This window comes from Octopus sinensis, linkage group LG18, assembly GCF_006345805.1.
Source record: "Octopus sinensis linkage group LG18, ASM634580v1, whole genome shotgun sequence".
In the NCBI taxonomy this organism is placed as follows: Eukaryota; Metazoa; Mollusca; class Cephalopoda; order Octopoda; family Octopodidae; genus Octopus; species Octopus sinensis.
Window position 1 is genome coordinate 23,557,254 of NC_043014.1, and position 16,809 is coordinate 23,574,062.

The window sequence follows — 16,809 nt, forward strand, 5'->3', positions numbered from 1 at the left end:
ATTCACCATCGCCGCGACCAAAGACATTAACTTAGATTTCCCCTCACTCCCCACACCACTTGTTGATGATAAAGGGACAGAGAAAGGGATTTCAAAAATGAATACAAACGAAAACATGAATGCCAGCACCACCACCATCACCACCAACAACAACAACAACGAAATTGGCACAAAGCCGCCTACCAAAGACAACACCGCCAACACCAACACCACTAATACGACGTCAAATGCTACATGCAAGCCTTCTGCTGCTAATACCGCCAACACCAACACCACTACCATGACTTCAATTAACACTGCCACAATTACACTTCTACTGCCAAATTCAAAACGAATTTTGCGGACGTAACAAACAAAAAAGAACAATTGTAACATTCACCACACAAGAGATAAACCGCACAAAGGCACTCTTCTCCAAAGAAGGAGACAAATTGCACCTTCATATTCCACAACACATCGTGGAAAACACGCAAAAAAAACAATAATTTATAAAGTAATAAACAAAAAACAAGAAGAACAGAAAATGCACCGCAGGAAAAAATCGATAAATGCCTTCGTCCTGTATGGGACTCCAAGGAATATATCAGTTGGGGAAACAAATTTGGTACAGTCCAAGTACGTTTCCTCAACGAAAGTTTAGCAAAACGTTTTTCCACATTGGAGCTACATTCGGACGACTTGGTAATGATACCAGTCTATTTAAACAAAAGGGTCACGAAAGTCCAAATAAAAAAACATACCATTTGATGTCGAAACACAATGGGTGGTCTCTGCCATCTGCTTTGAAATGTCAGAGACAATGTCAGAGACAAACATCCTGGAAATCGCGGTTCTAGGAGAGAAAGACTATGTGGGCAAATCAATCGAATTCCTGCTTCAATGGATGAAGCAGCAAGAGAGAAGATACCCACCGCTATAGAACTGCCAGGAGGCTACAAACTCTATATAGTGGTAGAGGGCAGGCGACCACGCTGCTATTTGTGTGGAAGCGAAACACACTTGAAAAAGACGTGCCCAACCACTGCACACCAAGAGCAACAACAACAACCACTACCACAACCAAAGCACTCCGGAAAAAAAGCTCTACTACCCACACCACCATCAACACAGAAGACGACAAGAGAAGCACACCAAGCTAATCCGTCATCAACCAAAAACCACTCGACACCTGCAAAAATACCAACACTACCATCAACAGCAAAACCCAAAGGAACAGAAAACAAAGAAAACACACACAAACTGATCCCCCATCCCTTATACCGCACTCAACACACACAAACACTCAACAACCAACAACAACGAAAACAACAACACAACACTTACACCAGACATACATAGAAGCCCACAACATACCCCTACCCCCTTCTGATTCCTCAGAAATTTCGTCGGAAGACGAAACCAGTGAGGAATGGCAAATAGCTACAAAAAGAAGGAAAATAAAGAGCAGAAACACAACCAAACCAAATGCAAACACGAACAAAGCAGGGGGAAATACATCTCCCGAAGACATTTCAAAACCCAACGCAAACAACAGCCACACCAACACCACAAAAACATATCAGCAAACATGCTCACAGCCATAGACACCAAAAACACAAATTTGATGGAATACATCCAATCAAAAACAAACATAACAGAAGATGACATAAAAACAAACAACCACCCCTACACAACACCACCAGACCACATCAAAATAATACACATCTCCAAAAGTCTGCACCACACACTCAAAGGCATTTTCCCCAGTGCGGTTGGTAAATGCCAAAAATATCTCACAAAGAAACTGTACTGGGATCTTCTCGAGGACAAACCAACGGAGGAGAAAGCAAAAACTTTCGAGCAGTAAGTAACCCTCTGTATTCTAATTCATTAGAACTATGATCAAGATTGGTTGTGTAAATGCGCGTGGCTTGGGGTCCCCTTGGAAACAAGGTACCTCTTAAATGACATAAAGTCACATAAGTTAGAAATCATAGCCATAAGCGAGACCAGACTCCACAATCCGCGGGCCCTAAAGACCATGTTTGGCGGACAGTTCAACATTTATTTTTCCCCTGTCTGCCGAGAATGGGCGGTAGTGGCACCGCGGTACTTTTCACAAGAGTCTGGATCTCAATGTAAGGACAATATTCGTAGACCCGGAGGGTAGACTGGTCGTCCTGGATGTCGACGGCAGCAATGGGTGCGCTTTTCGGCTCGTATCAGTTTACGCACCGCCCTTAACAGGTCGGGCGGATTTCTTTCAACGTCTAGAAGTTTTCTGGGAACGTCTCGTCCTTTACTCTTAGTGGGGGATTGGAATGCTACCTGGACACACATGTAGACTACGTGGGTAGGTAGAGATAGGAATAGACGGGGATGCAAATGCCTCAGAGACCTGCTCAGACGCTTTCAACTGTCTGACAGGTTTCGACTAGACCACCCGAATGCGCCAACGTGGACATGGAGCAACCGCATCGGGTCGTCGAGATCGTATCTAGATAGGATACTGTGTAGGACAGTAGATAGAGATAGCATAGGATGTCCACAATTCCACATAGTCAGCTACACGGATCACAAACTTGTGACATGTACGCTAGACTTAGGTAAGACACTTAGGCAGGGTCCCGGATACTGGAAACTAAACGCGTCTTTCCATCGAGACAAGTTTTCAGAGACCGGATTAGCACACTAGTAAAGAGGGCTTTGACGGGAGCCATCATCAACAACAAATGGTGGTTTGCCCTCAAGAGAGCAGTAAAGCAGAAGCGATTAGGTACAGCAAAGCACTAGCCATAGATAGAAATAGAGTAGAGGGTGAGCTAGTTAAGAAGCTAGAAGAGGCAATTAGAAGCGGCATCGCATCCGACGTCGTTTTGGCGGCGAGGTTGGCCCTCGACCAACACTTCAACGCCAAACACGAAGGATGTGCTGTCAGAGCTAGGATGCGTGCTCTAAGGAACGAAGGTGTTGGAGCCGCGAGAGAGGCCCGGGTGGCAGAGGCGCAACAGGGCAACAAAGCCACCATTCGGTCACTGGTAGATGAACAGGGGCGCGATTGCTCGAGCCAAGTAAAATGTGTGAGGCCTTTCAGCAGCATTTTGCCCGACTGTTCGGAACGAGTGGAGGGCAAGAACGTAGGGTGGACTTCAGTGCCTACCTACATAGCCTACCACGACTCTCGACAAGAAAGGCAGGGTGCTGCGAAGGTGCCATCACGGCGGCGGGAGTGCGGGAAGCGATGGCAGAATGCTCGAGGGACAAATCACCGGGTTTGGATGGTCTACCCTACGAGCTTTACAATTGTATGCCAGACTTGTTTGGAGATCTCTGGCGGCGGCGGTGTACTGCAACTGGCAGCAAAACGGGAGCATTCCTGGTTTTGTGAGCCGAGGAGCCGTAACACTGCTGAAGAAAGATCTAAACAAGGGAAATGTAATAGATAACTTTAGGCCCATCACTCTGCTTAATGCAGACTTGAAAATTTTGGCCAAGGTGCTAGCCAAGAGGTTGGCGCTTGTCATCGAGAAACTGGTCGACAAGGCGCAAACATGCGCGCCGTGCCAGGCCGGACCATCCATGACAACCTCCATCTGATGCGCTACATCATAGACAGGGTAGTTAACGAACCTGGCATGGGTGGGGCCCTGATCAACTTGGATCAATCAAAAGCCTTTGATAGGGTAGACCATCGATACTTGGAGGCAGTCCTGAGAGCGGCTGGTTTCGGTCCCGTCTTCCGCGGCTGGATAGCTGCCTTGTACAGAGGCATCCGTTCGGTAATTCGCGTAAATGGACATCTATCGAGACCTTTCGACATTGCACGTTCGGTCCGTCAGGGATGCCCCCTCTCGGCGCTTCTATACGTATTGACTCTTGAGACTACTATGCGGAAGCTGGCGACTCTAAGGGGCATCCCGCGAGAATTGGGATGCGGGACGAGCGTGTCTGCATACGCGGACGACGTCACCGTCATAGTGTCTAGCCACGAGCACATCGAGCTGGTCGGCGAGACACTGAAAAACTACGAAGCGGTGACAGGAGCGAAAATCAACCGGGAAAAGTCAGTGGGCTTGCGACTAGGCACCTGGAGAAGCAAGCCCATGCCGTCCACCAGCGCCTCCGTCGTGGGACGCTGGACCGACGGCCCGGTTGAGTTGCTCGGGTCTGGTTTGGTCCGGACCTCCAAGTGGAGAAGAACTGGAACGAGATAACGAGTAGGGTGGTCACTCTCGCCCGGCAATGGGCCGAGAGGAAACTGTCCCTAAAAGGTCGAGCGGAGGTGGCGAACACGTACATCGCGTCCGTCATCTACTACCGCCTGACCGTCGTACCTTGTCCCGACCCTACCATCACCAAACTACAACGCATCCTCTTTCGCTTCTTTGGAAAGGATGCGTCCCGATGGTCAGGCGATCCATTTGCTGTCAACACCCGTTAAAAGGAGGGCTGGGCATGCCGTGGTTGATGATGCGCAGACACGCGCTGAGACTGCGACATCTCTGGCTCTATGTAGACGACGGTGAACAGGTGTGGTCGCCGTTTGTGAGGCACGCTTTCCCGCAGCTCGTCTCCATGACCGAACTGCAGTCGTGGATCAAAAAGAGGCCGAGGAAGGGCGAATGGCACCGCGAGTGTCGCGTTGCTCTCAAGCAACTCTGCCGTCCTGGGTCGACCTTAAGTGACTTCAAACACAACCAAAGCATTCTATAGGGGTTTAGTGGAGGGGAGGTACGACGACGAGCTCGGGGCGAACCTGGACGTCGACGAGGAGTACCTGACCCGCCTGTTCGGGACGACTTTCGGGCCAGGGCCCATGGACAACTTCCAGAGATCCTGGCCTGGCAGTGCTACCGAGAAGCGCTACCCGTTCGGGATAAGCTCTACAGACACGGCTCGAGAAACACGGGGCCGACCTGCCCGAGATGCGGTCAGAGCGACGAAACCGTTCTGCACGCACTCGTTCAGTGTCCAACAATTTCCGACCTGTGGGCTTATGTCGAACAACTGCTGTCACGTGTGGGACGAGTCGGTTTATCAGCTGAGTCTATCGTCAATATTGTCACGCCTCCTTCCTTCAAACGGGAAGGAAGAGCTATTTTCATCATCCTTGTGGCTATGGCGAAAGAATGTATCTGGTGGACGCGTCTGAAAGGATTGGAGACAAACACTTTCCTCTCTGGTCAATCTCTCATCAACTTCTTCAAGTACCACTTGAAAAGGAAAGTGAGAGTAGAGAGGCAAGTTTTGTCTAGCGAATGTTTTAAAAAAGATGGGTGAATGTAGCAAGAATGGCACGTATGAATGACGAAGCCACCTTGAGCATAGTCCTATGAACCCAGAAATCGAAAACAGAGAGTTGCTTATTGAAAAAAAAAAAAAAAAAAAAAAAAAAAATATAAAATGTGACTTCATTGACCGAGGTTACCTCTTTCACGGTCCACGGGTAAACCTCACCTGTCCTCCCCTTTACACTTCATATTGACATTTCTGTGATAACGATCCCTATTGATCATTTTTTTTTCCTCTCCCCCCCCCCCTTTTTTTTTTTTTTTAACCCCCCCTTATTTTTGTCCTCTTTCTCTCCTTTTACGATCCCTTTGATCGAAACCTCCCCTTCCCTTTTTTTTTTTTTTTTTTTTTTAATACCTTCAAAAGAAAAGCTCTACCTTGTAATTTGTTCTATCTGTGTGCAGCCCTGTGTGGCTAATAAAGAAACTATCTATCTATTATCTATCTACTACTAATCTATCTATTATCTACTATCTATCTACATCTATCTATCTATCTATCTATCTTCTATATTATATATGTATCTTATAGTATCTATCTATCTATCTATCTATCTATCTATCTATAGATATATATAGTATGTATCCTATTCGTATATCTACTATATATCTAGGTTAGAATACTATCTAATATATATATCAAGTACTAATTTAGTATGTATATGTGTATATAATATATATATAAGATATTACTAAGAATATATATAGATATATATATATATACTACTTATATCATATATCTATACATAATTATATATATATATCTTTATATATATCTATATACTATATATATACATAATCTATATATATAACTATATATAATTAATTATATATATATTATATATATAATATATCTATATAATATATATATATATCTATATATATCTATATATATATATAATATATTCATATGTAGGTGATATTAAACGGACAGACAGACACACACATATTACATATTATAATATACGGTACGCATACAAACACACAATATATAATTTATGTATGTTATCGGTCGAGTCCATGTGTTATCATTGTGTGTGTATTACTTACACATTGACAGCTATGAGACAACATCTATTCATCCGACGTCAAAGTATATCACATACATTAATATAAATTGGGCTATTCGTTATAGAATGAAAAAATCTGGAAACTTTGGCAAAATTAGTCAGGTTGAATCATAAGCTAAATAACATTATCAGTAAAAAAGATATCACGATTATCCGCATCAGTATGAGATTTACATGTCTTTCCACCATAGGTTTATTTTTAAACTTTCAAACTTTTCATTATTCATTCTTTCGAATTTTCTCATGTCCCTATTTTTTTCTTAATATGTCATTTCCCCCATATTTAAGCGAAGAAAGCCGGTATCGGATCTTTACACACCTATCGACCATTACCCAAGGAAATAATTGATTGATATTGAGAAATATCACAATGATGTAAGCTTGGGAGGGCCATACACCAATAATAATAAATATATGCACTTGTTTAATATCACTTCTTTATTGTAAGTCAATTGGTCAAACATCTAACCAACTACCATTATTGGTGTAATGACCCTTCCAAGACATGATACAATTTGTTTCAATGCACAAATCCACATAAAGAACCTTGCAAACAAAATGGAAAAAGTTGCAAGTTAATATATAGATCAATAAATATATTTTATTATACTTTTCAAAGTACAGAGTTCTTTATTTAGTTTGTGAATATATTTGTTCCAATAAACAAGTACACCCTCCTTCCTTATCTGTACTCCACCCTCTGTGTTTGAAATGCTATGAAAAATGGTAATAGAAAACACAGAAGAGCTTCAAACACACACCACACCCACACACACATGTAATCCAGTAGTGTCACCTCAACTGATAGCACAACAGCTAACCAATGTTTAGAAACCCAGGTGAGTCCTTGTATACTCAAATTTCAATTCAGGATTAAATGTTAATTGTTCTCCCATTTTTGTTTGGTATAGTTAGTTATGTGATTATGAAGCTTACTTTGCAGTCATGTAGTTTTGGGTTTAGTCCCACTGCACTGGGCAAGTGTCTCTACTCTAGCTCTCTAGCCAACTAGCCAACTAACACCTTGTGGGTGAATTTCATAGATGGAAACTGCATGAAAGTCCTGTGTGCGTATGCATGTGTGTGTGTGTGTGTGTGTGTGTATAACAAAACAGGAAATTGGAAATTCTTTTGGTAATATTTACACTCCATTACACATGTTTTATTTGCTAATAGGAATCACAAAGTTTTACTAGTTAAATAGACATGTAAGGAATTTCCTATTAGAAATTCTTGAGACAGTGAAATTAAATAATAGGGATTTACCCTAAATACCTACACTATAAATATATTCATATTAATAATAATAATATGACAACAAAAGAATGAATGAGACCTTGATATTATGTAAAATAGAGGAATTTATCTATAAATATAATATGTAACAATTAGTTGGTTGTCATACATATACACGCACATACACATGCATATATACCCATGCATGCATCACTACGCTCATATACACATCTCTGCATGCACACACACATACGCGGATATACAAAATGTAGTATACATGCACATGCATATACGTGCGTGGTAAGATATATATATACAAATAAAAACACATACGCAAAAACACACGCATCCTGTTTCTCCAAGCCTTCTCCAAGCCTTCCGGCAACTCCAATCCAACCCCTTCACTTTGCAGACTTTCCCTAACCAACCCCTCCTCTCCTTCAAATGAGCCCACAACCTACGAGACCTCTTGGCCCACAGCTTCTTCCCTAACCCAACCTCCCAACCCGGCTCTTTCCCCTGCTCCTGCCCACACTGCTGCACTTGTCCTTACATCTCCAACACCACCCTCCTCACCAGCACCCATCATCGACCCTATCACATTACCGACTCCTTCACCTTACTAACATTCCAGCTAAATTTTTCACTGTTATAGATAAGCATTTACCTAAATCGAATAAATACAATAGCGTCTTTCACTGGCACACTATTAGATTGTTTTTTTTCCGCTAGCAAAAACTTAACACAAATTATAGCAGCACATAACACAAGGAGAATATCTGAATTCCAGAACAAAAAAGACAGCAGTAAAATAGTTAATAATAATAATGCTCAATACCACAGATTTGCTTGTCAGTTGTTTGAATGCCCTGATGCAGTACCAGGCAATGGCTCTCGTGGCTTCTGATCTTAACTGATTTGAAGTGTTATCATGTACATTGTTTTGTCTTGGTATAAAAGATGGGCTACAGCAAATATTCTGCTCAATACTACAGATTTGCTTGTCAGTTGTTTTACCTTAACTAGTTGAGTATGTCTCTTAGTGGCTGACGATATGTGCATCTCTGATCATGAGCAGAAGTAGTGGAGGAGCATCATAGCCATTCGTTGAGAGGGATTCTTTGGGGTTTGAATAATTCACCTCTGGAAACATGGGTGTTTCGTTCAACATCCTTAAACAATCCTTATTCAGAGACCTTTTGAGTGGGATAGGTTACTTGACCAGAGGAAAATTCCAACTGGGCATCACCTGCAAGGTTATGTGCTGTTTATCTTGATATGAGATCACCATGTCGCGCACATATGGTTGTGATGCATGTGCCTAGTGTACCCTTATCAGATGGGTAGTCATGATGGGTATACTGGGCTTCGTATATTTTACCCCAGTGTCACTTTGATGGCATGCACTGCTCTCTCACTCAATAATAATAATGATAATAATAATTCTTACTACTAAAGGTACAGGGTCAGAAATTTTGGGAAAGTGGGTAAGTCGATTATATCGACCCAAGTGCTTCACAGGTACTTAATTCATCGACCCCAAAAGAATGAAAAGCAGAATCGACCTTGGCAGAATTTGAACTCAGAATGTAGCGACAGGCAAAATACTGCTGAGCATTTCGTCCAGCATGCTAACGATTCTGCCAGCTCACCGCCATTTTAATAATACTGATAATAATAATAAGATAAGGAAATAATTTTATTCTCAAATGCAGGATAATGCTAATAATATAGCATGAACAGGATAAACTACCCATATTTTGCAGAAAAGTAATAGTAGTTTATCCTGTTCATGTTATATTATTAGCATTATCCTGCGTTTGAGAATAAAATTATTTCCTTATCTTTCTATACATCTCAACGCTTCTATAGTAAACTTTATTTGTTTACTTTCATCGTAATTTGAATAATAATAATCATAATAATAATAATAATAATAATCCTTTCTACTATAGGTACAAGGACCGAAATTTTTGTGGGGAAGGATAAGTCGACTACATCGACTCCAGTACTCAGCTGATACTTAATTTATCGACCCGAGAGGCATTTGAACTCAGAATGTAAAATCAAACGATACACCGCTAAGCATTTTGCCCGACATGCTAAGATGATGATAATAATAAGTGATAGTAATTATACACATAGAGCTAAAATGGTAGATCTTGAATACATCTACAGAAAATGATAGGGAAACACTCATCAAAATGGAGGCAAATAGGAGAAGGGAGACAACAGTTACAATTCCTAAAGCAGCTTGACCAGACAGTAAATGCTAGACAAAATAACACGGAAACTTGAAACTAAAACCAAAATACTTGTTTAATTTTTGGTTATTTTTGTCACATTGTTTCATAGAAAAATGATAGTTTTTTTCCGCATCTTTCCATATGAAATTTATGAAAATTTCCAACAATCATAAATTGTGAATGTATCCATCCATGTTCCATGCTGTCATACATTGAATGGTTTGACAGAACCTGATGGCTCCAAGGATTGCCTCATGCCTTAGTATCTGCTTTGGCATGGTTTCTATGACTGGATGCCCTTCCTAACACCTGTGTGTACTAGGTGCTCTTCTCATGTCACCAGCACTAGTGAGGTTGCCATGCATCTTGCACACCTATAAAACCTGAAGGGAGGGGACTTATGCTAACAGATGAGGGTTAAAGTATGAGAAAATGGGATAGGCAGAGCAGATTCTTGTTGTAAGGGCTTTCTCGCATTTAGGAAAGAGTGAAAAATGAATCAGTAGAAGCTGTGAAGAGATAAATGAGGAGTCCAGGTGGCACCTCAAGGTATGAGGTAAGTAAAAGTGAGTGGGGAGTGAGAAACTAGGAGTAGGTGGAGGTTTGCATGAGAATATGGGAGGGGATGGTAGGGAAGTAGGCAACACATGTAAGGAGTGAATAGGGTTGAAGGGTGGATATGGGAGTGGGGATGGTCAATGTTGCATGAATTGGGGAAGTAGTAGGATGCAAGAAGAGAGCAATAACAAGATAATAATTATGATACAGTTGTCATGGGAAGAACAAGAGAGAGATGATGTGTTTGGGTAGGCTACAAAAGAGGGACAGAGAGAAAGTGAGGCATAGTGCATGAGGATAGAATTCAGTATGGTCCAGTATGATGATTAGGGAAATCAATACAATGTGTGGGTGTAAAGAACAATATGAGAAAAAGTGACATCAGGAGGTTGGGCTGCTGTGAGAGAGATGTAGTGGGGGTGATGTGAGGAGGAGATTGTAGCAGGTGTCCATTTGTTCACATATAAATATTTACACCCACAGTGCTTCTAGAAATCGGTTTTGCTGTGATATGTCGGTTTTCTTGAGAACACTGGTTACATCTTATGGAGTTTCTATCTATGTCTTTTCTACAGATCAAGCAGGGCCATCTATCTGAAGGGATTTGTGATTTGTCTGCCTTCCTACTTAATAAGACATCGCTAATTTTCTTTTCTCCTTTGATGATTGCAACAAATGCATGAAACATTAAGCCAGTTTTCTGGAGCAATTTTAATAGATATTTAATATAGACTATTTTGATTCCCAGTATAATTTAATGGAAAATTTCAAACACACACACACACACATGCAGGCATGCATGCAAACAAACAAAACAAAACAAAATACAAAGCAAAACAAAACAATTGACATGTGCAGTAATTGTGCAAGTGGGTGTAAGAGCAGTGAGCTGATATTTGCAGACAACATGATGTTACTTGGCTTAGCAAAAAATGAACTCCAGCATGCACTGAACAGTTTTGCTGCTGGGATGAGAATTAGTGCTGCAAACACTGAAACATTGATAACCTCAAGAAAGTCTTCCCAGTGCACTCTGCAAGTTAGTGGAACATCACTGAGGCAAGTGGAGAAATTTAAGTATCTTGGGACCATATTCATCAGTGAAAAGAGGTAGGAAGCTGAACTATACAAGAATTGTAGGTGCTGGTAAAGTAATGCACCAGCTTCAATATTTATCTTCAGAAGAGAAGATATTTGTAAAAAAGCTAAACTTGCTATCTTCAATTTGTCCATGCCTCTCCCCATCTATGGTCATGAGTGTTGGATAATGACCAAAAGAGTACAATCACAAATATAAGTGGCTGAAATGGGGTTCCATTGAGGGATCTCTGGAGTAACATTACTCAAGAGGGTGTGCAGCTTGGAGATAATGGAGGCTCTCCAGATCAAGCTGCAACTTTCTCTGCATTGAGAGGTCATAGCTCTAATACTACAGACATGTGATTAGAATGTCACAGGAGAAAATCACAAGCCAAGCAGACCAGCGGGAGGTTTTGGGGTAGACCAAGAACAAGATGGTTGGAGAATATCAATAATGTCAGTTGATGGCATTTAGGAATCCAGCCAGAAAATACAGTCTTTTCTTTATATAATAATAAATAATCTTTTCAATGACGGTTGTTTAGGACCTTCTGGAGGAGGTATCTGACAACTGTACTCCCACTACCTTTCCAGGAATAATGGGGAAAGAAGATGGATAGATGGAGGGATTTATGTATATATATGTGTGTGTGTGTGTGTATATATATATATATATATATATATATATATATATATACACAGAGAGAGAGAGAGAGAAAGAAAGTGTAGTGATAAACAGAGATATTATCTCATACATTTTCATCTTCATCATCTTCAAAAGAAAATTCAAATCTGCATTTATACAATGCTCTCCTGGATTTAATAGTCTCATCAAGAAACATGTCCCTGCCAAAACAAAAAGATTTAAAAAAATTAACTTCCAAATTTGTGGTTAGCAATTATCATTTCACTTTTTAAACATTTCAAAAATTGGCTAATTCTAAATCCCCAAAACTGTACCCTTCTGGAACTCCATCTCAACTAATGATTTTTCTCTTCCCAATAATTTACACATGAAATCTGATTTCAGGTAACTCAGTATTAAAGGGGTTAATTGCATGTGCTCCAACCACCCTAAAAAAGCTTCTTTTTAATCTAACAATAGCATAAAAAAAAAAAAGAAATGAGAGAGAGAGAGAAATTACCTTAGCTACTCAATCTTAATGTAACATCTCTTAAGAATTTATTATTTGAAATAAAGGCCTAAGAAATAAACCCTTTTCTTGATCTATGAACCAAGTAGTTCAAAATCCCAATAGAAATATTTGTTCTCTGTAGTTGCGTCACTAAATTTTGCAGTTGCTTTGAAATTGGCAGTGGAAATGTGAGCAGAAAACCACGACTCACAAGTTATCCACAGACTAGAGACTTGGTCCAAAAAGGTTCCCTGCTAAAACATTCAAAGTCCAGGTTATAATATTCAAAATGGGTATTAGATTAACGTTAAATATCAATAAGTAAAAACAGAGGGTTTGGAGAGGGAAGCTTCTTGCAGCACAATAAGTAAAAGACATTGAGAGTAGGAGGTGTTGAGAGATGTTAGTTGATTCAGCTAAGTATAAATATTTGAAAAGGGTAACATGATGTTTAATCTTACCAATGAACAGATTGAAGTCCTTGTTCTTTGATATGCAAAAGTTTGTTGATAATGAACAGGTAAGGATCTTCTGGGCATATCATTGCTAAAGCAGTCATCAATGCCTGAAATATATCAGTTATTTAATTAGGTTTCATATATATTTTAAGATTATACGTAAAATCCTAAGTATGAGGCAAAAGGTTTATTGGCTGGGTGTAAAGGGATTATATTCAAAATATATAATTAGAAGTTAACAAACTACTTCATAAAATCGCTAAGAGTAGAAGGAAAGTATTGAATATTTAATTACATTTCTTTGAGTTTTCAGGTCACTGTAGATCTCTGTAGTCACTAAAATAAGGAAATACATTTGAGATACTGGCTTAGCCAGAATCCATAGCTTTTTTGCAACAATCATTGGTAGCCACATGCAAGCTGTTTCCTTTCACTCCCTCTTACTTAACTTCTACCTTGACATTGCCTGCTGCCCATTATCTGCTTGAAAACATTTTCACTTTACAAATACAGACACATATTCATTTTTAATAACACAGTGTGCATTACATTAATCAATTGGCTTTGTAAAATAGGAAAATATCTATGTACGTTCTTATAAGCACATTTACGTAAAGTTACTTTGATTGCTGTTGTTAATTAAGTTCTGTTATATTCTGTCTGCTTTCTACACTATCTCAAATTGTACTGTATAATTACAGTTTTATTCTATTTACAATATTAGAAAAGGTCTACTTTTTCAAATGTAGGAGACAAAAAAGAAAAATTTTGCATTGTCAATTATTGTTATCTCTCCACAATCACTTTTTAATTTCAACAGTTCTCTTCTCTCACATCCTACTGGTATCACCACAAGATTTCACCCCATTTCTTTTGTATATCAAACACTTTATCCATTCATACTTTACAAATAGTGCTTTCCTCTGCTTTTTCCCTTCAGTTACAAACTGACTGTAATTCAACATTAACCACATCAAGTTCATTCAATTATTCCCATTCCTCATTTAATTAAATTTGAATATCCCATTACTTTTGTAGAATCTTCACTTATTCCTAATGGCTTCTCTCTGTAATGAATCAGATTAGAGGAATGTCAGCCTGGAAGAACTCATTTCCTTCCAAAGTATTGACCGAGGTGTGGGAATTGTGGCTATTGAGCATAACCGAAGGCAAATAGCTCTAATGGAAGCTTCAAAAGGTAACTGTATAGTCAGACCAACAAATATAATTTTTAAAAAAAGGGAGGAGGGGGCAATCATTATGGATAATCTAGAAACATTTAATAATTTTCAGTTTTTCTACCTAATCAATACAATTCTACACACAAACATACTCTCACTCTTTTTCTTTTACAGTCACACACAAAAAAAAACTAATAAAAATATTTCAATTGAGAGTTTGATGTTTTGCCAAACATATAAGCATTTGGTAATACTAACAGTTATAAGTTCTAACACCCAACCTCTCTCACTTTCTTTTCTATAAATGTGTATTTGAGTCAACATCTTGCAGAGTTTACTTTTCATTTAAAGTTTATCCTTCAAATCCTTGCTACGTGAAGTTTCTCATATTGTGTCTTTTTGGTGACAAAAAGAATTACATATAGCAAGAAAGTTTGAGTTATGACAAAGTGGACCTGTCTATGTGTGGGGGGAAAGTACATGACTTAACCAAATAAGCACACATACATACACACACAAGTACATATATATTATATGTGTGTGTATGTGTTTACATAAATATCTGTATATAAATATATACAGATGTACATGTGCATAAATATGTATATCTTTCTTTTCAAGTACCATTCCTGTTTCATGTGTCAGCAATCATGACTCTCAATATCAATGCCTGAAGATTCATGATTTTCTTTGAGAAAGACACAGTACTGGTTTCTTGTTACCTTCTGTAGGTTTCTTTATAGTTTATTTCCTTAGTCTTATACACTTCCAAACCTCACCAGTTTAATGTCTTACCCAAGATTATTCATTTTCATCACTACTAACAATATTCACCAGTCAGTCTCCTTTCACTACAAGCCTACAGACTCCCAAAACTACCTGCACTACTCTCCCTCTCATCCCACATGCACTAAATCTATATCATTTTCTCAATTTCTTTGCCTTTGCCAGCTCTGCAACATTGATTCAGATCTTAAATCACAATATAAAAAATGTAACAATTCTTCCTGAATTCAGGGTACTCTCAATTGATTATAGAACCTGTACACCACTGTATTCACCTATGCCACTACTCTCCTACTCTCTTTCAGCACACCTACAGACTGTATTCAGCTCCCATCTTCCAACCAACCCTTTCATTGAAAGACAAACTCATTTCCAACTTCTGAATTCTATTTTCTGACACCACAACTGTTCCAATCTTTCCTGCTCCACCTCTCTTCACCTTTAGAAAAGATAGGGACTTTTTATTCAAGAGAATACTATCTCTACGTTTGCTAGATCTTGTCATTAATACTACAGCCTATTGTGGTTTCCCTACACAAAAGAGATTATAGAAATTGAAGCAACCCAGAAATCAATCCCCAAAAAATAAATGAATAAGACAGGCATTGAAGATTGAAATCACCTCTAAAAGTCCAAGTATTATCTCTCTAATACTGCCATGAGCACAACATTTGTACAATGTGAAAAATATTTCACTGTCTAAACAATGTAAGTATCGAATTCATAAGTCACATGAAACTAGCCCAACCCACAGTGTTATTTGTCCCATACAGAAATTGAATTCACATCACATTGCGACACAATTTTTCATTTTTTTTTTAACCTCAACTGGTTCTGCTTTACTCAGCATTGACCTGAAAAAAAAAATTTATGGATCATAACATTCAAACAATACCTGAACAAATTCCTCCCGGAGATATCAGACAAACCATTGAGACATGAATATATTTCGACACACAACAAATCTCGACTCAAGTGGGCAATGATTTCCCAAAGTATGACATAAATGACCCCCTCCCTACACTGCAACGTAGTGCTGTTCAGCCAATAATAGTTGAAATCTATCTAAAGTATACTTCGAGTATATATGTTTACAAAGAGATTTCAATATAGAAACTAAATATTTTCCTGAAGTCAAAAGAGAAAGCGTCCCAGACATATTTGTACATTATTTACAATGGACGGCAGATAGGTGTCCTCATCTTGTTTGTTGTTATCTACGTGATGGCAACAAACAAGATGAGGACACCTATCTGTCCATTGTAAATAATGTACATAATTCCTCATCTAAAAAAATATAGAATAGTAGACAAATTTGGTTTTCTCCTTAAACGAATGATTAGCAGATAATCGAAAAACATGGGTAAGCAACAAAATTCTTAGTGTGTGTACTAGTAACATAGCAGGCGTTATAAATACTACTTAGTCTAGATGGAACACTAGTGTAATACTAATATGAGAATAAGTTATAGTTTATACCTCACATATGTCTGGAATTCTATGATGTACTAAATATTGTTTCAGTTCTGCAGGTACATTCCGAAGTGGAACAACTGCCATTCTTTGAAACGGGGAGGCCTATAATGTATATTTGTATTTTTGAACTCAGTCCAAATTATCTTCTGAAATGCTACGTAGTTTATCTATTGCACACGCTCTATAGGAGATGCGTCCTTAGCAACAGGAGCGAACACGGGTGCTCGTTCTTGATTTTTCTTTTTTTATTTATTTAATAGCCGTGTATACACATCAAACAGCGGTAACAATAAACTACCCATTTTCTTGCCA

The 16,809-nt window shown here is 39.2% G+C and overlaps 1 protein-coding gene across 3 annotated transcripts; it reads right to left on the reverse strand.

The window, feature by feature from the left end:
- Positions 1–12,138: 12,138 nt before the first annotated feature.
- Positions 12,139–16,778, reverse strand: LOC115221331 (dynein regulatory complex subunit 6-like). 3 transcript variants are annotated; one of them, XM_036510779.1, is made up of 4 exons: positions 15,917–16,242; positions 13,350–13,390; positions 13,058–13,161; positions 12,139–12,306 (listed from the first exon to the last, which is right to left on the reverse strand). In XM_036510779.1, exons 1-4 carry the CDS (start codon positions 15,951–15,953, stop codon positions 12,210–12,212), a joined length of 279 nt encoding a protein of 92 aa, XP_036366672.1. In that variant the 5' UTR covers positions 15,954–16,242; the 3' UTR covers positions 12,139–12,209. The 3 variants fall into 3 exon arrangements, 2 of the variants coding, with proteins under 2 accessions (XP_036366672.1, XP_029647362.1); XR_005002826.1 differs by lacking the exon at positions 13,350–13,390; XM_029791502.2 differs by lacking the exons at positions 13,350–13,390; positions 15,917–16,242 and adding an exon at positions 16,501–16,778 and having other exon boundaries at positions 12,142–12,306.
- Positions 16,779–16,809: the final 31 nt, after the last annotated feature.

Coding starts and splice junctions, on each gene's coding strand:
- LOC115221331 (XM_029791502.2), bottom strand. CDS start 16,581: ATGGCAGTTGTTCCACTTCGGAATGTACCTGCAGAACTGAAACAATAT. Junction 13,162..16,500: donor GAATTCCAGACATATGTGAG/GTATAAACTATA, acceptor GATATATTTCAG/GCATTGATGACTGCTTTAGC. Junction 12,307..13,057: donor GGACTTCAATCTGTTCATTG/GTAAGATTAAAC, acceptor TTGTTTTGGCAG/GGACATGTTTCTTGATGAGA.